Source organism: Amblyomma maculatum, chromosome 1 (genome assembly GCF_055883805.1).
Source record: "Amblyomma maculatum isolate TAMU_Amacu chromosome 1, ASM5588380v1, whole genome shotgun sequence".
Lineage (NCBI taxonomy): Eukaryota > Metazoa > Arthropoda > Arachnida > Ixodida > Ixodidae > Amblyomma > Amblyomma maculatum.
Genome location: NC_139344.1, coordinates 237330479 through 237354055, shown reverse-complemented (window position 1 = coordinate 237354055; position 23577 = coordinate 237330479). Strand labels below are relative to the sequence as shown.

The window sequence follows — 23577 nt, the reverse complement described above, 5'->3', positions numbered from 1 at the left end:
CAAGACCCGCAGTTGTTCAGTTTAATTTTTACTCGATGTAAGCTATCCGACAATATATGACTTGAGTCGTAGCATAAAGTTAAATTTTCATCACAATGAAATAATTAATTTAATAACGGCGCGTAATTGACGAAGCGATCAGTTAGCCATGTGGTCATATAATAGCTAAGAACAGTACATCGGCATTTATGACTTGTTATTTTCATGAAGTGCATACCTTTTTATTTTCATCCATAATGTACGTACAGTGCAATAAATTACTATGTGCGCACTGATTAAGAATTATTTGAGCTTAATAATCGGTCCACATTTTTTCGTCAGCATTTGAAGCCGGACGAAACAATATGTGCCGCGCTATATTAGACAATGTGCAGGAAACTAGCAATAGTGTGGCTCTTTCTTAAAAAGGTTTTCCTATCAAGCAGTGTTCAAACGATGGGCTTTTCTATATTTATGATCTCGCAAACGGAGACATGCTGTAATTTTGATTTAGCAGTGCTTCAAAATGTTCTAACACCTTCAGTGCTACGCTCTGTGAGGTTTCAGGTGTCCATAAACAGCTACACACCGTTGATGAAAACGAATACACCTTGTGTATTCTTTTTTTTTTCTTCGCAAACACCCAGTTAGCGGCAGACTACTCATGGGGGGAACACTTAGGTAAACGAAACGTTGAAGAAAAGGCAGTAGTTCCCATCCTTATTAAAACGTAGGAGCCCTAATGCCTACTTCAATAGCCGTTTACAAGTGCTTTCTTGCGCAAACATGTATCGGTGGTGTATTTCGTTTGCTCAGGGACTTCTGGGACATACTCAAGTCTTTCAACCCCGACGTGCAGAAGCAGTTCCTCCGATTTGCAACGGGCAGCGACCGAGTACCCGTCGGTGGCATGGGGGAAATGGCTTTCAAGATATCGGCTCAAAACAGTAACACGGAAATGTAAGCATCCTCGTCGTATGAAGAAGTGTTATTATAAGTTGTCAATGCTAACTTCGTCCGCAAAGAAACTGAATTTTATCATGTCGGATCTCTCTGCTATGATCGCACGGCTTTTCTTACCAGGCGAATTGCAACCGATGGAAAGTATATATCTTCCCTTGATCTCGTAGGCTTTGTCATTGTGATTTTTTTCCCTCCTTGGAACGGAGGCAACGCATATGGAGAAGAATTAACGCAGTCGTTACTGAAGACATAGGCATCTCAAACCTAAAAAGTTAGTTGTTTTTTTTTTAATGCGCACATGACCACTTCTTTCGCATAAAACCTCTCAGCAGCTCATGACCAACTCACATTTAACAAGAAGAGACAATTACGCAACGATGAGATCACAAAAACTGTCACAAATGTGTAAGTTAACCCCTGATCCTAATGTTAAACATGTTCGCCGGTCGTAATCGACCAATAGAAGCGGGGATAACTGGTCGGTTTGGGACTGATTTGCGACTGTTCTTGTGATGTGATCATTGCTTAATTCGGCCCAAATATGTATTATGCAGGTGCCGCGTGACAATGCGCTTCTGGTGTCGAGACTGGCACATTGTGTTGGTCTCGACACCAAAAGCGCATCGTAAGAGTGGCGCCCGCATGCAGTGCAGCAGGGTTCGGAATTTGAAGGGGGATTTCTTGCTTTTGCTCACTTAAGTATTTTCCATTTACGTAGAATCTTTAAAATTTTCTTCGATATAGTGCGCGATTCAACGAAATGAAGAAACAACACACCTCTGTGAAAAACCATGGACGGTGTTATAACTGGATTCGTAGTTGTTGAATAGTCCTATCCGTATAGCACATGCTGGCTACTCCTCCTTCCCCACCCCTCGCAATCTGTCAGTTTTCAGGACTTGTGTCTTATGGAGATTCATTCAGCTTGCAAACTAGAGTGGGCCTGGCAGCAGCCGTGCAGGCAACATGCTTAGCAACCCTTTTTGCTTCATGATCCAGGTCGTGGCTTTTATCAGCTGGGAGGCGTCTTCCACGTGCACCTGCTATCCTGCCGCTATCTGCACCGAGAAGCTACGCTTGCCTATGGTATCACCGTCCCCTCCCGTCAACTGCTGCGTCATCAATGGACAGCCAAGTTTAACCACCGTAGCGCCCCCCTGGGACCAATCTAAAGTGACGTCACCTTACGACAGCTCACCGATGGGCATAAAACAACCGTGGATGCCGCATCGAACCAGTGGGCCTGGCAGCAGCCGTGCAGGCAACATGCTTAGCAACCCTTTTTGCTTCATGATCCAGGTCGTGGCTTTTATCAGCTGGGAGGCGTCTTCCACGTGCACCTGCTATCCTGCCGCTATCTGCACCGAGAAGCTACGCTTGCCTATGGTATCACCGTCCCCTCCCGTCAACTGCTGCGTCATCAATGGACAGCCAAGTTTAACCACCGTAGCGCCCCCCTGGGACCAATCTAAAGTGACGTCACCTTACGACAGCTCACCGATGGGTATAAAACAACCGTGGATGCCGCATCGAACCAGTGGGCCTGGCAGCAGCCGTGCAGGCAACATGCTTAGCAACCCTTTTTGCTTCATGATCCAGGTCAGTAGGTACTTACCGGTCAAATGTTATCGTAATAACAACAGATTTTTGCTGCTGCTGCCTTGCCCACCATGTGTGAAATACCTTGCTACATGTGTTCGTTCGATTCCTTTTGACCTGTTAGCTTGTGGGGACATAGAATCTAATCCTGGCCCTAGTGAAAAAGAAATGCTAGAACAGTTGCTAGCTGGTCAAAACGCAATGCAGTTAGCTATCCAGGATATACAAACCACCCAGAAAGACATAGTGTATAAAATCTCTTCTTTAACGGAACGTGTCGATGGTGTGGAGCGACAGGTTAACGCATTTAGTATGGTAACTGCTCAAGTAAAAGATATGGAAGAAAATATGAACGGAATTGAATCTGCACTAGCTTCCCTAACAAGTAAAATAGATAACTTGGAAAATTTTAGTCGCAGGAATAATCTAATTATTTATGGAATAAAAGAACCTTGCACCGAAACACCTCAAGAACTCCTGAACACAGTGGGTGTGCTTTTCGAAACTAAGCTAGAGATAAAAGCATCAAGCATTGAAAGATGTCACCGACTTGGGCGAAAAAACGATGCAAATCAAGACCGACCTGTAATTTTGAAATTCCTCGATCATCGTGAAAAGATGTCGGTATTAGCGGCTGCACACAAGCTGAAGGGCTCTAATGAGTCTATTTCAGAAGATTTCTCGCTTAGAATTCGTGAAAAGCGCAAAAACCTGTGGAAGAGCTCAGAAAAAGAAAGGGGCGATAAAGCAAAAGTAAAGCTAGTTTACGACAAGCTCAGTGTAAATGGTGTGCTTTATTACTGGGATGATGTAAAGGGCATGCGAGTCAAAGTAAAGAAAAATGGCAGTTTGACGGAATATGCGTGACACTCGCGTACTGAAAATCCTGAACGTGAACTGTAGGAGCGTTGTTAATAAATGCACAGAATTAGAAGGACTCTTGGAAGCCTGTGACCCGGACATTGCTATATTAACGGAGACATGGTTAAGCAAAAGCGTTTACGATAGCGAATTTGTGCCTCGCGGTTACTATATCCATAGAAAAGATCGTGGTAGCAAAGGGGGTGGGGTGGGTGTCCTTTTCAAAGCCTGTCTAACGATGGCAAGAATGCCCGACATACAAAACGTCGAGGGAATATTCTGCAAAGCCTATCATGACAACATTAGGTATATTATAGGTGCTATTTATAGGCCACCTAACTCTTCCCCTGAAGTACTAGATGGTCTTAGAAACTATATGATTGAACATGTGAAGCCTGGTGATCGGATTATTTTGGCCGGAGATTTTAACCTGCCATACGTAGACTGGCTTTCCTTCTCACAAAATGTTCGGGGAGATAAATGTGGCGAAATGATGATAGACATAGCGTTTGAGTTTGATCTACTTCAAGTCGTTGAAAATTTTACGAGAATAACAACTAACTCGAGATCAATACTCGATATATTCTTCATAAGTGGAGCAATTGGAACAAACAGCACCTGTGAAGTTCTCCCTGGTATTTCAGATCACCAGGCTGTGTTATTAACGCTTTCCGATGTCTCTCTACGTAAGCAGCCTATGAAAATATCCGTGCCCAATTTCTCGCGTGCAGATGATGTGTCAATAATAGATATGCTATCTTTTGAGTTTGAGTCCTTTTTGAACAGCACCGATGATATTCATGTTTTGTGGGAAAGATTTAAGTGCCTCATAAACCATTGCATTGATCGTTTTGTTCCTCAAATTTTGAAAAAGAAAAGTCGGAACCCTTGGATTTCTCGTGGGACTTTGCAACTGAAAAGGCAACTTAAGCGTTTAAAGCATAAGAAAGGTACTGCTAAGGATCTACCTGCACTACTGAAGAAAATTTCTGAAATTTCTTTTCAGCTAAAGGCACAAGTAGCTTTTGACAAACATCAATACTATGGTGTAAAACTTCCCAATTTCATTTCATCGTCCCCCGAGAGATTCTGGAGGCTGATTACACCTACATGTAGAACGAATGAAGTGTTTGAAATTAATGGTGTTGAATGTGAAGATGGTTGTCAAATTGCAAGTGCTTTTAATTCCCATTTCAAGTCTGTTTTCACTAAAGACAATGGCATTCTATCAAACTTCTATAATTCATATCCACCAATACATGACATTAACATCACTGAACAAGGCATACTCAATCTACTTTTAAATCTAGAGGTTAAAAAATCACCCGGGCCAGATGGCATTCCCAATGAATTTCTGAAACGTTATGCTCCCTGGACTTCAAAGTATTTATGTGCTTTGTTCTCTAAGTCTTTGTGTGACAGTCAAGTTCCAAGAGACTGGAGAACAGCAAAAATAAAGCCTCTCCATAAGAGTGGTAAGAAAAATCAAATTACAAATTACCGCCCCATTTCATTAACTTCAACATCATGTAAGCTTCTTGAGCATATAATACACAAACATATTTCTGAATTTCTTGACAAGTACAACATTCTATCAAGCGCTCAACATGGTTTCAGAAGAGGTTTTTCCACGTCCACACAGTTAGCTATTACCGTACATGATTTCGCAGCTACAATAAATTCAGGTAAACAAATCGATGCAATCTTTATGGACTTTGCAAAAGCTTTTGACAAAGTTTCACATAAAAAGTTACTATTTAAGTTAGATAAAATATTAGCAAACCCACAGCTCATTAATTGGATCTCTTGCTATCTTTCGAACAGACAACAATATGTTTCTTTTAAGAATCAGAGTTCTTCTAAGGTTTCAGTTGACTCCGGCGTGCCGCAAGGCTCTGTTATTGGACCTCTCTTATTCTTGATTTTTCTCAATGATATTACAAATAACATTGATGTTAAGATTAACCTGTACGCCGACGATTGCGTCATTTATTCTGAAATTAACAGCGCTAATGATCAGTTAAAGCTAAATGAATCATTTCAAAGAGCTGTTTCATGGTGTGAAGAATGGCAAATGGAGGTTAATTTTGAGAAAACAGTATTTATGAAAATAACCCATAAAAAGAACCCTCTTCATTTCAGGTATTCAGCCCGGAATATTTTTCTATCTGAAGTTGAGCAGTTTAAATACCTCGGTCTTTGGATTTCAAAAGATCTTAGCTGGACAAATCATATTAAATACGTAGAAAGTAATGCTAATCAAAAACTCTTTTTTCTAAGACGAGCATTAAAACTATCCACACCCGCTGTCCGGTTAATGGCTTATAAAACCATTGTCCTTCCAAGCATAGAATACGCCTCTATTATCTGGTATCCCTATACACAAAAACACACCAATATGATTGAAAATTTGCAGAAGAGGGCAGTCCGTTTTATTTACAATAGCTTTGGGCGCACCTCAATGACAACACTTTTAGCAAAGGCCAAACTTCCTTCTCTTACCGAAAGGAACAGAGCACTGCGCCTAAAATTTCTATTTCAGTTGATAAAGGGTGATTACAAAGTTGACGTGTCACATATAATTTCTTTCTCTACAGGATATGCCACAAGACAAAGACACGCCCTAACAATAGCTCCTTATTCCACTCGCAATAACTGCTCCAAATATTCTTTCTTTCCCAGGACTATCACCGAATGGAATAAATTAGACAATGACACTGTTTCACAGCCATCTGTAAACTTATTTTGTTCACGCCTTAATCTGTCCGGTTTTGTGTAATCATTACAACCATCTGTTTTGCCATGACTTACTTTGTTTGTTGTTTCCGCCTCTTATTGAACTTTGTATTCTTGTTGTTGTTGCCTATGTTATTGTCTATAAGGATGTATCCCACCCTGCTAAAATCCCGCATGGGATTGCAGTATTCATAAATAAATAAATAAATTTTGCCATCAGGATGCTTCAAGCACATGCTCTATTGGAAAATTTCGCTTGCATTTCAGTGCGAAGGGACTAATCCGGCAGTGCAGAGCGTAGGAAAATCGTATAACGTTTGCATATCCGCTCAGACACGCTCAGACAAGCAGACAGATGAGCTGGAGCAAATCAAACTGTAACTTGAATTTTTAAAATTTAAAAGCGATTCATTCATTCATTCATTCATTCATTCATTCATTCATTCATTCATTCATTCATTCATTCATTCATTCATTCACCTCGGCGTTGGCTTTAGAGTATTTCAATAATCCGAGCTGACCAGTATGTTTCACAGTCAAAGCATAAGCCGGTTTGTATTCCTGAAGTTGAAGTTTCAACCGTCTTTAAATATTTGCTCTTGCTTCCCGGGTTCTCGCTTATTTTTCAGGCTAAAAAGAACACAAACACTAACTGCAATTCAGAAACGCGATTTTCGGATCCATCCCAGCGAAATAATTATATTGTAGTAATCACTGCTCCCAGCCTTTATCGATATATGCAGGCCTGTCCTCCACATCCCCTGTCTAATCCAAAAGCGCACGAACAAAAAGTAGTAGGCATGCATCACTATTTTCGCTGAGTGTTCTCGTTCCTTCATATTCGGATTCACTTATATTCACCCAAAGCTAAAGGTCTTCTCTGTATGCTTGTGCAGGTTACCCGTGTCTCACACCTGCTTTAATCAGCTGGTGCTGCCCAAGTACAAAAGCAAGGACATCCTGCGAGAGAAGCTCACCATCGCGATCTCCAATGCCGAAGGCTTTGGCCTCGAGTAGGACACAGACCAGTCATCAGAAGCCGACAGGAATGGGGCCTTAAAAAGTTTTTCCACTTGTAAACAGTCCACACTGATTTTACACCGGGGCCGTTCAAGAATGTATAGCATTGTACTGGGCACTGACAAGTTCGCCGCAGTGTCTTGGTGCAGAAGTCTCTCTTACACCGCCCTTCGAAGATGACCTAGAATGCTTTTGAGTGTTTTTAATTTCATTTTTATCAATTGCAATACAACCAATGTCCAGATATTCAAAGCGCGTAGTGTTTGAGCGCCTCTGTTGGAGTTGAGAGAATATGCTCTTTTATATCCGACGAGGGGACCTTGTAAATGTCAAGTATCACCTATCAAATGAATGTGCTCTTTGATATCCACGGCTGCGGAAAGCGGCAGTTGATATAATTCGAAGAACAAGTGACGTCTTCTGAAGAAAATACGGAACGCTCTCACGTGGGAGACAGTGATTCTTACGTGAATACAATAATAAAAGATGTATTTGGTATACACACAAGCGCAAATATTACTTCAAGACATTTTCGTTAAGAAAGAAAGTGCGAAGGCAGCCTTAGCCCGGCTAGAAAGGCGGTCCCTTGAATCTGCCATGGCCAAGCGGGTAAAAGAAGGCGATATTTGTCTTGTCTAGGTACATTACGAAATTTCTGTACCGACGACAACTAGAGAAATACGGAAGAGCAGTACTGAATGCAATGCGTTTTATTTCTTTTATTTTTCTGAAAAAAATCTCGAAGAAATTTTCATTTTCATTTCCGCGACTCCAAGGTTACTTGCCGAGCCTCCGTATTATGCAAGGTTGGTCCGGACCCCAGTGGCCAATCTCTCAACGTTATATAGCTATGCACATGCCCTGCCATGTTCCGTACCCTCATTTGTCATTATTAAGGCATAATTTAAACAACCATTAGTAGAGGATATCCACGTAGTGCTGGGATAACGGTTACACTGACAAAAGTTTAGCGTTTTCAGAGTTCTTGGTACAATAATGTGTTAGAGCTACATTGATACCTTGTTCGCATTACCGGTAGCATTGCAAACTGGCGCGTACAAGTCAAACTTTAAAGGCTCAAAATGCAGCGTTGTAGCGCAACTCAAGCTGGGTCAGGGAGGTAGGTGCCTGCGCGAGCACCCCATCTCAGCTGGGCTAACCCACTTCACCATACACTTAGATTTATGACCTCTTGTCTTGACGCATTTCGTTTTCTCGGCATGCAACTGGCCGTTTCTGTACGCAAAGCTGTTCAGAAAATTCCTACCTTCTTCAATGCCACATAGATGTTCGATTTATGTGGAACTTTCTTGCATTCACGTGTCACGCATCGAATGATAGATACTAGCTATGCATTGCCAAGCGAAATCATAGCTAGGAAATGCATATATGAAAACAAAGTCTGCCAAAGGCGTTGAGTGAACTTTAACCGACTGACAAAACAAAAAAAAAAAAAAAACAGCAAAAAAACAACCGCATTGACTTCGACGAGAAGCTGAACACCCATTTAATAGTTTGGCGTTTCACGATCCCCCATGCACCCCTCTTCATCCAGTAGCACATTTAACCTTCATAGTAAAACACATGCACGTGACGAGAATAGTTCGAACTCGGGAACTGTTACAGAGGCAAGGTGAAAAGACTTATTTAGAGGAGTTCGCGAAAGGGTGCCAGCGTCGCCGCGAAGGCATTGAGGCGAGAAAAGGACTTGAAAATGAAGTACACTGAAGACAGAGTGCGGTAAGAGTTAAGAGTCCCAGAATGGAATGAGAATAAATTTCATCACATGCCGATCAACACGTTTCATTTACTTTGTGCCGGACACATGTTGCAGATATCCTCAAAAGCATCCTCAAAGACACCATCAGCAACAAGTAGGGCTCACTCTGTTATCTACTTAAATTTCGTAAAGCAACGAGCTATGACGCCTCCACACGCAGTAAAATACGCGATAATGAAAACTAGCTTCTAAATTTCATGCTAATTTGCTTTCAAATTTCCCGATATTACTGTGCGCACCGGTGCAGTACCGATGAGACATTGGTCAACGAACTAACTCCATGAACGGAAGCTGAAGCGTATATATAGGAAGAGCACATGAACGCACGTCGGCGTGGAGGCCACATCCTGGTCTACACAGATGGCTCGATGAGTCTTCCTGTTTACAGGGCAGATGGTGGCAGCCTGTCACATCCCAGCTATGAGGCTGTATATTCTTCCTGCCACCTCAATTTCCAGGTGAGCTCAAAGACTACTGAACTGGGTGGCCTCCAACTCGATGCGGCAAGTACCGTGTACCAGCCAGTTGCATCCTATGTGTCTCTCGGGTGGCCCTGTTGACCCTTCAGAACGGGGGAGACACGCAGCCATTCGTGACCGTTCTTCGAGCGCTCATACTGGTCCTTGAAAACTCAGGTCATCCAGCGACCATTCACTGGCTTCCTTCCCACATTTGCGTGCCTGAAAATGAGTAGGTGGACCGACAGGCAAAGTCGTGTGCTCACAAAGATGGCTCACCCACCCCTCTTCAAGTCACACCATTTAACTTCTTCAGGAAGGTGTTAAGCCAGACAGTCTTCACTCTATCCAGACGCTTGAGTGAAGTCCGAACATCGGCCGCGGCTCCTGCCTGACAAGCTTTCCGGTTCTGACCAGACCTTGCTGCTCCGTCTTCGTACTGGATTGTAATGGGCGGCCTCCAGACTTCATTATAGGCGCGGCCGGGCCCCTTACACCACCTGTGGGAAGGACGCGACAGTGGCCCACCTGCACCTGTCCCTCGTTGGCTATCGCCCGCAATCTCCAAGGGATGGGTAGCCCCTCCTCGGGCTTCCAGCTGACACTTAGGCTGACATCCTGTTCCCGAGACGCTCCCTGTTTTCGGCCTTCAACTACCTAGTAGACTTTCTCAGGACCACCGCAGTGGCCTCCCGATTTTAGCACCTTGGAGGCATATTCTTGGCATCTCCAGGACCACCACCGGAGCCCCAGTACCACGCCACGCCTGGCATCCCCGCTGACCTATGCCGGCACGCTTGCCGTCGACAAGCCCCCTCCTGCTTCCCTCGCACCACGGCAGGCGAGTGAAGTCTCATACGTCCTGGTCCGCCCTTAGCCTTGCAGCACGCTACAGCGTGTCTTCCATTACCATCGAAGCTGTCGTTCCGGTGTCCCTGCAACGAGTCCCCTGCCCTGGACTGACCAAATGGTCTCTGGTCGAGCCTCCAACCTTGCTGCTTCTGCTCGTGCAGTATCTGTCAAGAGGTCCACTTGATCCCCGGCATCCCCCTACTACCAATAACTTCAAGCCGTGCTGACACAAGCTGGGCAGCAGTATGCAAGGCCCTCATCATACAGACACTATTACTCTCACTTCATACTTAGGCGCCGGCTGCGTTCTCCTATGATGGCTTCTATGACGCTTTAGAACGGCCATCGAGTCCCACTGACTCCTTGCTAACAATTACATGTAATTGTTTGAGCTGCTAAAAAAGACCGTCGCAGTGACAGCCCTTAAGAGAAGAGAGCCCCTTCTTCAGGCCTCATGACATCTCTCGTTGCACGTGCTTGTAAACTCTGCTCAGCGTCTAACACCCAGCGAATGTTCAAAGCGCACGAGGAATCCTTTAATACATCTTCAAGGTTCGCACCCCATCTGCTTCAGCAGTCAAAGACAGCGATTGAAGTCGCTACACTCCCGCATCGCAGTTTAGCGGAGAGCGGTGACGCATTCTGTATCTCTTCAGCGGAAACTGGAGACGCCGGGTACCCTCAGAGAGAACTTCCAATCTGGTACGAACCTCTATTTCTTCCACCCAGAACCAGTGCATGAGAACGAGTTGGTACCTACTAGGGGAGTGCCCCTTGCCTACTGATAGCTGAGCCTCTGTTCCATGCGGTGATTATGGAACACTGGCTATAAACTGCAGCTCAAAAAATCACGATATTCATGGAATCGCCTGTACACGCTTGATGCGCGTGTAGACGAACTTGCGCCCGTCATACAGAACTGCAGCTTCGGCCACAGTGTTATGCCACTCTTGTGAAATTCTAGCCAAATAACATCTACGCGATTGTAGGAACTAAGTAAACCACAAAGAACAAAAAAAAGTCCACATCTGGCGTCCTATTCTGACTAGTGTGGTTGGTGGTTCAGCTGCTGGAATGCATCCGTTTTCTGTCACTCATTAGTCAAGGGTTCGACAGAATCCTGTCTGGCGAGGAACATAGTGGCTGAAGAAAACGTACACTCGCCAACTACCCAAAAAAAAAATTGGTATAAAACAAGACATTTCGAGACCTCTACGGGTTCCTTCATTAGAGTGAAGAATGTGCGGTGTGGGCCGCCTCTCATAAGCGTGCTTGACAGCGTAGTGACTGTGCGTTGCGTTAATAACGTTTCGTTATTAACGTTAATCGTCGTGGTCTCCATGTAAAAAGATTCCTGAAGTAATCGCGAAGATAGATTTCTTCATGTCCGAGATTGTGGCGCGGTCTCAATCAATAGTGTATATATATTAGTCGTTTGAAGATGCTCAGCAAGGGCGTTGGAGGATGTTCTTGCTGAGCATGCAGCAGACGGTTTTGGTCTTTTGCTGCTGCGCGCGTGTTGAATGATGACTGCCTTATGTTTCAAAGTTTGTATCCTCTTAGCGGTGTTATTTCCCCTTTATGGATCACTGCCTTGTCGTGGCGGAGGGGCTTGCGAAACTCGATGAAGTCGTGAGCTCTGCTGTGTAGGGCCACCCAAGATAGACAGGTCACGGCAGAGAGTTCTGACAAAATGTGATTCACTGGAGAAGGTAATGGCAATTGCCCACTCCAGTATTTCCTGCCAAGACAAGCCTGTGGCTAGTCACAATAGCATTAATGATATGGCGCCAGAAGATGAGCCCCCCAGGTTGGAAGGCGTCAAACATGTTACTGGGGATGAACAAAGGGCGATTCCTAGTAGCTCCAGGACGAATGAAGCGGCTGGGCTAAAGCCAAAAGGACGCTCAGTTGTGGATGTGTCGGGAAGCGACCGGAAAGTCCGATGTTGCAAGGAGATATATCACATAGCAACATGGAATGTAAGATCTATGACGCAAGGTAAACTGGATGTCCTCAAGCGAGAAATGGACAGATTGAACATTGATATTTTGGGTATCAGCGAGCTCAAGTGGACCGGAATGGGAGAATTTAATTCAGGCGACCAATATGTATTTTGCTATGGGTACGAATCCAGGAGAAGGAATGGGCAAAGCAATGCTAGGGTACAACCCCAAAAATGACCGAATGATTTCACCTCGGATGCAAGGTCACCCTTTCAACATAACAGTTATCCAAGTCTATGCACCAACCCCTAATGCTGAAGAAGCTGATGTTGAGAGATTTTATGCTGACCTGCAATGCCTTTTAGACCGCACCCCATCATCAGACGTCGTTTTTCTCATAGGAGACTGGAATGCTAAGGTCGGGAGTGAAGAAATATCCGGAATTACAGTCAAGTTCGGTCTTGGTGAGCCAAATGAAGCTGGGCAGAGGCTAGTAGAGTTCTGTCAAGAAAACAACCTGACCATAGCGAATACTCATTTTCAACAGCACAAGAGGCGCCTTTACACATGGATTTCACCGGACGGTCTGTACAGGAATCAGATTGATTATATTATTTGCCGGCAGAGATGGAGAAGCGCGATACAAGCAGTAAAAACAAGGCCTGGGGCCGATTGTGGCACCGATCATCAGCTTCTTGTTGCCAAAATTAAGCTTCGATTGAGGAAAACGCAGAAAACTAGAAGGCCTTTCAGGTATGATCTGGATCAGATTCCATTAGAATATGCTGTGGAAGTGAGGAATCGATTTCAAGAATTAGATCTAGAAGACAAAGAGCCCGAAGAGATGTGGACTGGTGTTCGTGATATAATACAAGAATTTGCTACTAAGGTAGTTCTAAAGCAAAAGAAATGCAAGAAAGCAAACTGGTTATCTGAAGAGGTTTTGCAAATAGCTGAGGAAAGGAGGATTGCAAAAGTTATCGTGGAAAGAGAAAGTTACAAGGTTCTCAATGCGGATTTTCAGAAAATAGCAAGTAGAGATAAGAATGCCTTCCTGAACACACAGTGCCAAGCAGTTGAGGTCAACAGCCAATTGAGGAACACAACATCTCTGTATAAGACAATCAAATATATCAAAGGAAGCTTCTGTGCTAAGCTGGGCGTGATAAAGGACAAACGAGGCAGGGACCTCTCTGAAGCCTCAGAGATAAAGAAGAGGTGGCAGGAATACACAGAAGAACTGTACAAGAAGGACCCGGATGTGCAAACCCAACATAAGATGGTTGTGATTACTGATCTCGAGCCGGGCATCCTGAAGAGTGAAGCTGAATGGGCCTTAGCGAGCCTTGCTAAGAACAAAGCTAGCGGAATTGATGGTATTCCAGCTGAGTTGCTTCAAAACCTCAACCACGACGCTGTTAACACACTGCATACATTATGTCAAAAGATTTGGACAACCCTGCAGTGGCCACAGGATTGGAGGAGGTCAGTTTACATCCCCATTCCAAAGAAAGGCAGTGCCAAAGATTGTTCCAACTACCGCACGATCGCGCTTATTTCGCATGCTAGCAAGGTGATGTTAAAAATCCTGCAAGGTAGGCTGCAGCAGTATGTGGATCGGGAGCTTCCGGACGTGCAAGCTTTGTTTCGCAAGGGCAGAGGAACAAGAGACCAAATTGCCAACCTTCGCTGGATCATGGAAAAAGCAAGAGAGTTCCAGAAACCCATTTACTTCTGCTTTATTCATTATGCTAAAGCGTTTGACTGCGTAGATCACAGCAGATTGTGGCAAGCTCTCCAAGAGATGGGAGTTCCAATTCACCTCATCTGTCTCCTCAGGAACCTTTATGAAGGGCAAGAGGCCACAGTCAGAACTGGGCATGCCCTTACTGATTGGTTTCCGATTGAGAAAGGGGTGAGGCAAGGCTGCATACTGCCGCCCTGCCTATTTAACCTATATGCAGAGTGCATCATGAGGAAGGCCGGTCTGGACGAGTCTTCAGCTGGAGTGAAGATTGCTGGAAAACGTATCAACAACCTTAGATATGCGGATGATACCACTTTAATGGCAGAAAGTGAAGTGGAACTCAAGAGACTTCTGATGCGCGTACAAGAAGAGAGTGAGAAGTTTGGGCTTAAACTGAACATTAAAAAGACAAAGGTCATGGCGTCTTGCCCTATCAAGTCTTGGAGCATCAATGGACAAGAAGTGGAAGCTGTGACAGATTTTCTGTTCTTGGGCGCCAAGATTACCTCGGAAGGAGACTGCAGCCATGAAATTAGGAGACGCCTGCTTCTGGGAAAGAGAGCAATGGTTAGCCTTGACCGCCTAGTAAAGAGCAGAGACATTAGTCTACCAACCAAGATCCGTATAACCCGTGCTATGGTCTTTCCAGTTGTGATGTATGGATGCGAGAGTTGGACTGTGAAAAAGGCTGACCGCCGAAGAATTGACGCGTTTGAATTGTGGTGCTGGCGAAGACTCTTAAGAGTTCCATGCACTGCCAGAAGATCAAATCAGTCGATATTGTCGACCATAAACCCTGACTGCTCACTGGAGGGTCAAATTCTAAAGTTAAAGCTCAGCTACTTTGTTTATCTGATGAGAAGAGAGGAGTCGCTGGAGAAAGATTTGATGTTGGGAAAGGGTGAGGGTCGCCGGAGGAGGGGTAGGCAGCGAACGCGATGGTTAGATGGCATTCTCGAGGCATTGCAGATGAAGCTATGTGATGTTAAGAAGATAGTGAGAGACCGGAAAGCGTGGCGTGACATGGTCCATAGGGTCACGAAGAGTCGGACACGACTGAACGCCTGAACTGAACTGTTGCACGCTGTTTATGATACGTTGGAAGAACTGGTGAGATATTGAACCCGTTTCATGATGGCACAATTTTTTTGTGGCTGGCAGCGGAAATTATGAATTTACACCGCTCTTTTGCAGCCTGCATACGTCAGCAAAGCGGTTTTAAAAGGAATTATTAATTCTTTACATGCTACAGACATCAGGTAAACTGCAGCACTTGTACTTGTTCGATTTGCTCGTGCCAATGATTTGCTGACTGCTGATTCAATCGTCTAGCCGAGTTCGCACATAATGATTTCTGATCATTTCTTTGCACGTTGAAGCGGAAAGACGACACGCGTACTGCATATATGCTGCTTCATGTATCAAGTAGTTTTGATTTGTTCAGCCTTGTTTTTGGAGCCCATTCTCTTTCTTATCATCACTGGGATATCAGTATAAGATACATTTTACCGCCATTTCAGAACCCGATTTTCAGTAGCCAAGCGTCATACACCGTATTCGCGCATCTTCTGCGCAAAGTGGTGTCCTTGAAAAGTTCGGATCACCAACTGCTCATTCACTGGTTTTCAAAGTGAGTAGCGTTTAACCATGCTGCCGGTGTGTGTTCTGATACACCCGAGCACATTCTGATCATTGCGTTATGAGCCTATGTATCAATATATTTGATTATTTCACCTTCATGCTTCTCGTGAGTACTAGTATCGGGAATGAATTTAGTGGTTTTCATCACCAGAAACTGTATGCTTAAAAGTCTGTGTGTTGTAGCTTCCCTTGCGACCAAGTACAGCATTTTCAATATTTCTGTAACTATGTACTATATGCGGGGAGTATGAAAAAATCAAGATAACATATGATAAAGACACATTTGTTATGCATAATGAGATAGCTTTTAGGGTTTCAGCACATTCCTGAAAAAGAAAAAAGTCAAGGTTAGGTGCTACTCAATACTGACGCTTACCTTGCCAAACAAGCTGTCAAGAATGGGAACCCACAGAAGCAAATGAGCCATGCTTTAATAACCTATTAGAAACTCAATATGTTCTATCGGGGACAAAAGTTTACTGGACGCATCATCAGGAATCGAGGCCAATAGCTCTAGCTTTAGCCGGTATCCGGGGACCAGACTTAATTACCGATCAGGAAATAGGACTCTTATATTGTGACATCATATAGTGCAACCAATAGATCGTCAAGGAATGTCGCGCTTGTAAGCCAAATTTGCTTTTCTCTTTTTTTTTTTTTTTTTTTTGCCGGACTTTGACAGACATCAAAAGACATCGCAGAAAAAAAAAGTAAAAACCGCCAACTCTTACGAGTATGGCTTTGACACAGTAAAATATAAGCGCAACCAAGGGCTCTAACTTGAAACAGTAGATCACGTATTTTTGCACTGTTGGGAAGGGGTTTATTTCCGGGACGTGCTACAAAGAACTATTAAAGAAGAGTTACCGCTAACCTTGTACGAAATTAGATTTTTGCCTATAGATAATGAAGATTGTTGTCCTTTTGATTTATAGTTATGCTCGGGGGCCTCTATTGTATATGGCGCTCCTGAATGGAAGGGCATCACTATGATATGGATGCGCGGCCTGCACGCATGTAGTTTCGTGAAAGTATTCACGAGTTTACTGAGGTATTGAAACGTCAAACATATGTCCCGGACTGGTTACCAAGACCAAATTTGCTTTTCTCGTGTCCTGGAAATTTTTTTCCCAACAGTACCTCCCATTTGCAGAACAGTCTTTAAAAATTATTTTAAATTGCTGGCCTCTTTGTTGATGGTTGTGTGAGCTGATTCTATGACACTGTGTGATAAAAAACTCGAATATGGAAAAAAATGGGACCGCTCCAAGAGTATGCTTAATTTAATTTAGCGTAAAGGGGGCATTGCGGCTGATTCACAACAAATATGCGTGCATTGATTCACCGACTAACCTTGCAGCCATGTCGGACCTAATGACGTGCCATCTAGAGCGAAACTAGCACGACTAAAATATTTATTTCTGCTGATTGATGGCTACTAAAGGTAGACCTAGCAAAATACATATCGTTTTCGCAGTCACGACCATCAAGGCATAACATGCATGGGCCATAACAGAATTCTCATGTCACAACGATTGCATTCACGTAATCCTATACTTCCCCCTCGTGATCAGAGAGTGGAATCGCCTAGATCCTTTGCTCATTTCTGCAGAGTCTTACCACAGTTCCCGTCGCGGCTGGACTTCATGTAATGTAATCAATAATACTCTTGGCTAACCATTCAAACGCCTCGCAACACTTTAATAGATTGCTATCACGAAGGGAATTTAATTTTTTTCTTTTTATGTTTTCCGTTTACTGACAATGTGACGATACACCTGGCTACTGCTTATGTAATCAGTGTTGTAGTGTTTGTTTGTGCGTGTTTTTATTATTCCTAAACTGATTGCCATTTTGTTTTTACCTTTGTTTCAGCTATTTACGCCATCCGTGAATGCGTAGTACATACCACATTGCTCCAATTTTGTATGCCCACCAGCCTTGGTCTCAGATGAGACTGGCAGTATTGAAAATAAATAAATAAATAAATAAATAAATAAATAAATAAATAAATAAATAAATAAATAAATAAATAAATAAATAAATAAATAATTAAATAAATAAATAAATAAATAAATAAATAAATAAATAAATAAATAAATAAATAAATAAATAAATAAATAAATAAATAAATAAATAAATAAATTTATTCAGGTCCGCAACGTTGCGTCATGCCGCCTGTCAAAACTTTCATTGCGAAAAGACTACACTTTAGTTACAATATTCTGCCTAACGATAATCCCTCAGCCATTGTTATTTTTTATTTTTTGCTGTGGCGTCTTATTTTTCAGCTCTTCACCGGAGAGGCTTCGGGCTTTAGTCAAGCGCCTGTTGCAGTTCATCACCATCAGAGAATTTCCTCCCGCAAACGGGCACAAACTGCCTTCTATCAGTAAGAGTAGGTGGTAGATTCCCTGCGCAACGAGAGTGCTGGCCCTTATCAGTGCGTACACTTTAATTCACTTGTCTGTTTTTTTTTTTTGCCGCCCCTCGATTCTGGTGTCCCGATCTTCCTCACTGAAATCGGGAACTCAGGAGAACATAGCCTTTGAGAAAAGCTGCAACTGCTGAACAAATTTGTTTTAATCGGAGACTTACAAACCTTCTTATTTACTATGCAGAGCTGAGATCAATTGTTCCTTTTTAACTTTAATTATTATTTTTTTTTTTTGCTTTGTAAGCTCTTGTTTGAAAGTGGTCGAGTTATTTTTGCCTTGCGAAAAAAAAAATCGGTGCGCTTAATTGGACAAGCATACACATAACTTTTTTTTAGATGAGTAGATGAATGCTATCACGTTATAAACACTAATCACAAATTGTCATAAACGCAACTATGGGACTGCATTTGTATTAATGATTTTTTTTTTTTTTTGGGGGGGGGGCAACAGACACATCTCACTGCATGCCTGTAAAGCGTGCTCCAACGCGTGCTTGCTTGCTCAAGGAGATGCTGACTTTACAACGACCTTGAGAAGTGCTTTATGCATTTTGATCGATTTCGCACGAGTTGTTTCAAAATAGCGAGTCAGATTACTTATGCTCGCCAAGTCAAGAAACCTAATTAGTTCCCGCGAGAGATAACGAACAGAACTGAAGGGAAGGACGCGCACTCAGAAAGGTGCATATGGTGTGCGGTTGCGGTCTCAATCTTGACCTATTGAGCTAGTCGGCCGAAATGGATGGTACATGACATGCAGAACAGTAACTGGCGAAAATTGATGTCCTCGAGTGACTTTGAAGCCTTTAATGCCTGAACTTCATAAAAACTGTGATAAAGGTACGAACTAAGATATGGGTACTATATTGTGCGTTTTGTTTAGTGTGTATATTTAAGTTTATGAAGATAATTTTCAAGAAGAGTCAACTTTCTAGTGGCTACAACTCTTCACAAAAAATACAGAGAATTTCGGCTCAAATTCTAATATCGTGGGAAAGTGGGTTTGCACAATCTTTTTGTGGCTATGGGCTTGATGTACTGCAGTTCCAGCTGTACATGTGGCGCCATCTAGGAGCCGCTGTGGCAAATGACATATGTTGAACCGTACTTAAACTTGATCATAAAGAGCAAAATCATGAGCCGCGGTGACTCAGTGGATATATAAGACGCTCGGCTACTGAATCCGAGTGCATGGGCATGAACCCGACCGATTCGTATCCAATGCGATGTTCTTCTCTGGCTTGAAAGAACTGGAGGAGGTCATGGTCAGTCATTGGTCAGCCATAGGCTCCATCGCTCTCTCTCTGTTGGCTGGCGAACTTGAAATATCTGTCGAGAAAACTCACGCGTTGGAGCCGCTGTACCGGATTCAGTTTGAATTACCCGCGCCATGACACGTGGTTGTGACTTCACAAAGCAGCGTAGCCAATCAGAGAGACGGCACAAGATTTAGACGAGTCTTCGACGCTCTGACCTGCCGGATTATTGCTTTAGAACTAATATACGAAGAATGTTTCAGTAGGAACGAGACTAGTCGCATTCATTCCCAGGGTGGACACGAACGCAGGGAAAAGGCATGCAGCCGGGACCATCTCAGGCAGCACCGTTTTCTTTGTGCTAATCTCGCATACAAACAGCTGCACTCGTAGCAATTGGATTGCTCTCAAGCAAAAAAAAAAAAAAAAAAAAAGAAAAAAAAAAAGAAAACAGGCACTTTTATAGAGTTTTCGCAGTCATTCTTCGGGTATCACCCAGACGTCTTAATGTCCTCCGAGCAATGTGGCAACGTAACGAGCGGTGCAACAGGAAGGCGCAAGTCGAAAGATAAAACTTAAGGAACAGACACCATCGCACTGATATTTCCATTTGGTCGTCGTGGCATAATCTATTGACTGCTTTCAATGTTTCAGATGCTGCAAACAACAAGAAGAATCCTAACATTTTGAACTAGACCGAATTCTACAACAGTGCCTTGGACCATATCGACCTGATGTCTGAGTACTACCGGTGGCAGCCTCCCGGCAAGCACACCAAGTAAATTAGTTTCGGCATTTCTACACATATAATTTTTTTTCCTGATATTATTGTATGCTACAGGTAGTTTTTGAGGTCCTTGGAAAACAAAGACATTCTAGGTACAGCGACATAGACATAAAAAAAAAATAAACAGACATTAGGGGACACCTGTTGCTTTCAAATTTTACGCCTGAAAACATTCCGCCCTTGTTACATAAAGGCCCAAATGCTGCTTTGTCAGAGAGGACAACTAAAAATAAATCAGTCTGTTCACTGTGGACAACGACAATACAGTGATCATGATCCGTGTGTTACCGGCGAAGCAAATAAGAAAAAGAAAATTATATGTGGTTGGGGCAAACAATGTCCTCAGGCGTATAAATATTTTGGGCTCAATTAAATTTTCGCGCGATGTAAGTGCGCTACAATTCCGCATAACACGTTCATACTTTATTGCAGGTTTTCGTACTGCCAGTACCCTTTTATTTTGAGCATCGTGGCCAAGAAATCCATCTTACAGCGAGATTCGGAACAGCAGATGATATTAAACGCACGGGTAAGCACAATAATAGCTCTTGAACATCGTGTACTCGTTCACAGCGACAGCTGCACAAAATTATGGTAAAAACCGGTTAGGCAGCTTTAGACTATGCGCGCGGCGTTCTTTTCACGTTCCTCTCGCTAACGGTTCACGCACACTAAAATGAACGTGATTCTGCACGATTATGTAAGGTGGCAGCTGCTGATAGGCACGCTTCTTTTCTCTTTCATTTTGCGACGTGGAGAAAGCCCACAGTGGGCTCTATTTCTTGAATCACATCCTTGAATCACATCCGGTTAGGGAGGACGTTAGGCAAGTTAACTTAGAAAGACGGGCTAGTTGGTCTGATATGTAGACTGCATATTTTGGCAGCGTAAAATTAAAGACAGGACTAAAGGAGAAAGACAAGGGAGAAACGCTGAACTTCAACTGATAGTTTAATGGACGTAACATCAATATATACAAATACATTTTGTATATATTGATGTTACGTCCATTAAACTATCAGTTGAAGTTCAGCGTTTGTCCCTTGTCTTTCTCCTTTAGTCCTGTCTTTAATTTTACGCTGCCAAAATATGCACTCTAGTTAGGCAGGTATTCTTTGGAATTGGAGGAGGGAGAGGAGGCTGATCAGGGGGGCAGGAGGTAAAGCTATCGCCTTCACTTTGCCTTAGAAGAGGAAGGAAAACATGGTTCACTATGCTCGTTAGAGCCGATCTTAGCTGGGAACTAAATTTGACCTTAAAGTGGCCTTGACCTAATTAAACGTGGGTGCCCACGATTCCTTGGTGTCCATACAAAAGTATACTGCGCCTTCCTTTCTCCAAAACCTAGCTGAAACGGAGAGACAGCCCTTTGTTGTGCGATGTTTGCGCACATTAAAGACCCTCTGGTGGCCGAAATTACTCCGTAGCGCTCCACTATGGAAACTCTTTCACTCTTTCTGCTTTCATTTCCACCTTCCTCCCTTCCTTCAAGTATGGCAGATACTGCGCCTGTCCTTCCTTATAAACCAATGTACAATTTACAGGCGAAAAAAAAAAACGAAAACGACCTTGACCTGTTTATGTGTAGGTGTCCACTATTCCGTGGTGTCCACCTAAAGGACAATTCGCCTCCCTTTCCCCATAACCCAAGAAAAATCATAAAATAAAAACCCGCGGATTGAAAAGGCGGTGTTGCAGAGGCTATCGCTGCAACACTCACAGCTTTCGCTCTGTCACTAGGTTCAAGCCATGCTTTACCCTCACATTATTTATATATTCATTTTTGCAATACTTCTCTTTCATCCTCCACAGAGGAGCCTGCTGAACCGCGCACTTCACCACCAGGCGCCGGATATTGATGTGTTCTTTCTCAACCTGAACGTTCGAGGTCTCATCTCGTGTCGGACTCCCTCAACGAGGTGAGCAATTAACTCGTTGCTCAATGCAATCAATGGTACCCCCCCCCCCTTTTTTTTTTTTGAGCTTTCGACTGAACACCGTTCACAAAAAAAATTGTATGATGCCAGAGAATAACTAGGAACAAAACCCATCTTATCGCTTTCTCAGATTGCCCGGAAACAGAGTGATCTGAAGAAAAAACTCAAAGTTACTTTCGTGTGCGAACCAGGGCTGGACATGGGAGGGCTCACAAAGGAGTGGTTTCTGCTGCTTATCAGGCAGATATTCAGCTCTGACTACGGTGGGTGATATATATGGCGATATGTTAACACGGAATTCACGCGATTAATTCATGCTGCTCACTTACCACCCATCGTTTCACTGATATTTGCAGCCATGTTCGTATACCACTACAAAGCAAGGTGCTACTGGTTCAGCACTACGCAGCTCGGGAACCTACGAGAGTACAACCTCATAGGCGTTATATCCTTTACTGTGCGCAAAGTAGGATGCGTTGTTGAGAAACTTGGTCGGTACCGAGTATCGCTTCAGGGTTCATCTCGATTGTAGTGCTCGTCTCGTCTTGCCTGCCTTGTGAATATCCTTTCAGCGCAGTACACCTCGGTTACCTTTGTGCTGCCTGGTACAGGCCTGCCTCATCACTAGCAATAAGCTCTCGCGAACTGTAGCGGACTACGTAGAGCGAATTTGTTGTATTCCTTACATTTAGCACCTAATGGGGCTCTCCGTCTATAACTCAATCATTCTGGACCTCCACTTTCCCACGGCGTGCTACAAGAAACTGCTCAACCCTCCCGTCGTCCCGCACAACATTGAGAATTCGTACGTCGGGATTTGTAAGTTCACTACAGATTACCTGGCAGAAGTGATGCCGGTAAGGTTGATTCGGCCGGTCACAATTCTTCGTTTTCTTTTTAAAGCTCAAGTTCTTTTTTAATTAAAAAAAGAGGGGCAAGGAGTAGGCAGTGAGCCATTTTTGGGCTTGAAATCGCACATGCAATTTGGTCCATACGCGAGAAAATTATCTGCCAGCGTCTCACCTTCTGTCGTGTCTACCGCACCCCATTTCCATTATAAGTTCTAAGTCTGTTCTTTCCGTTATAAGTCTGGGCTTGTACTGAATATATATGTGTTGAGGAGAACGCAGAGGGCTATGGAACGAAAAATGGCAGGGGTAACATTTAGAGGTGCGAAGAGAGGACAATCGATGGTCGCTGAGGGTAACAAACTGGATTCCAAGGGAAGGAAAGCGTAACAGGGGGCGGCAGAAACTTAGGTGGGCGGATGAGGTTAAGAAGTTCGCAGGGGTCAAGTGGATGCAGCTAGCACAGAACCGGGTTAAGTGGAGAAATATGGGAGAGGCCTTCGCCCTGCAGTGGGTAGAGTCAGGCTGATGATAATGATGATGATATATGTGTAGAGCTCACGGCAGCCTTCTTGAATTGTTCAGTCGAGCAAACGAAAGCTAACAAATTAAATCGACAAAATCGAAGTTTTAGTCTGCCGTCGAACACTGCTCTAGGTCTTGCAATAAAGGATGGCAGAGACATGACCTGCAAAACCCCAATGGTGAATAGCATATAAAGGGTGTTGCA

The 23577-nt window shown here is 43.6% G+C and overlaps 1 protein-coding gene and 1 pseudogene across 1 annotated transcript in view; both read left to right on the top strand.

Moving 5' to 3' along the window:
• Positions 1–7587, top strand: part of LOC146205973 (putative E3 ubiquitin-protein ligase HECTD2) — a 50920-nt gene extending 43333 nt beyond the window's left edge. The window contains exons 21-22 of the mRNA XM_084608277.1: positions 796–939; positions 7035–7587. Coding sequence (XP_084464403.1) covers positions 796–939; positions 7035–7155 — 265 coding nt within the window. The 3' untranslated portion in view covers positions 7156–7587. The remainder of the gene's footprint in view (positions 1–795; positions 940–7034) is intronic.
• A 1668-nt stretch (positions 7588–9255) lies between these two features.
• LOC146205972 (putative E3 ubiquitin-protein ligase HECTD2) overlaps positions 9256–23577 on the top strand; it is a 31382-nt pseudogene continuing 17060 nt past the window's right edge.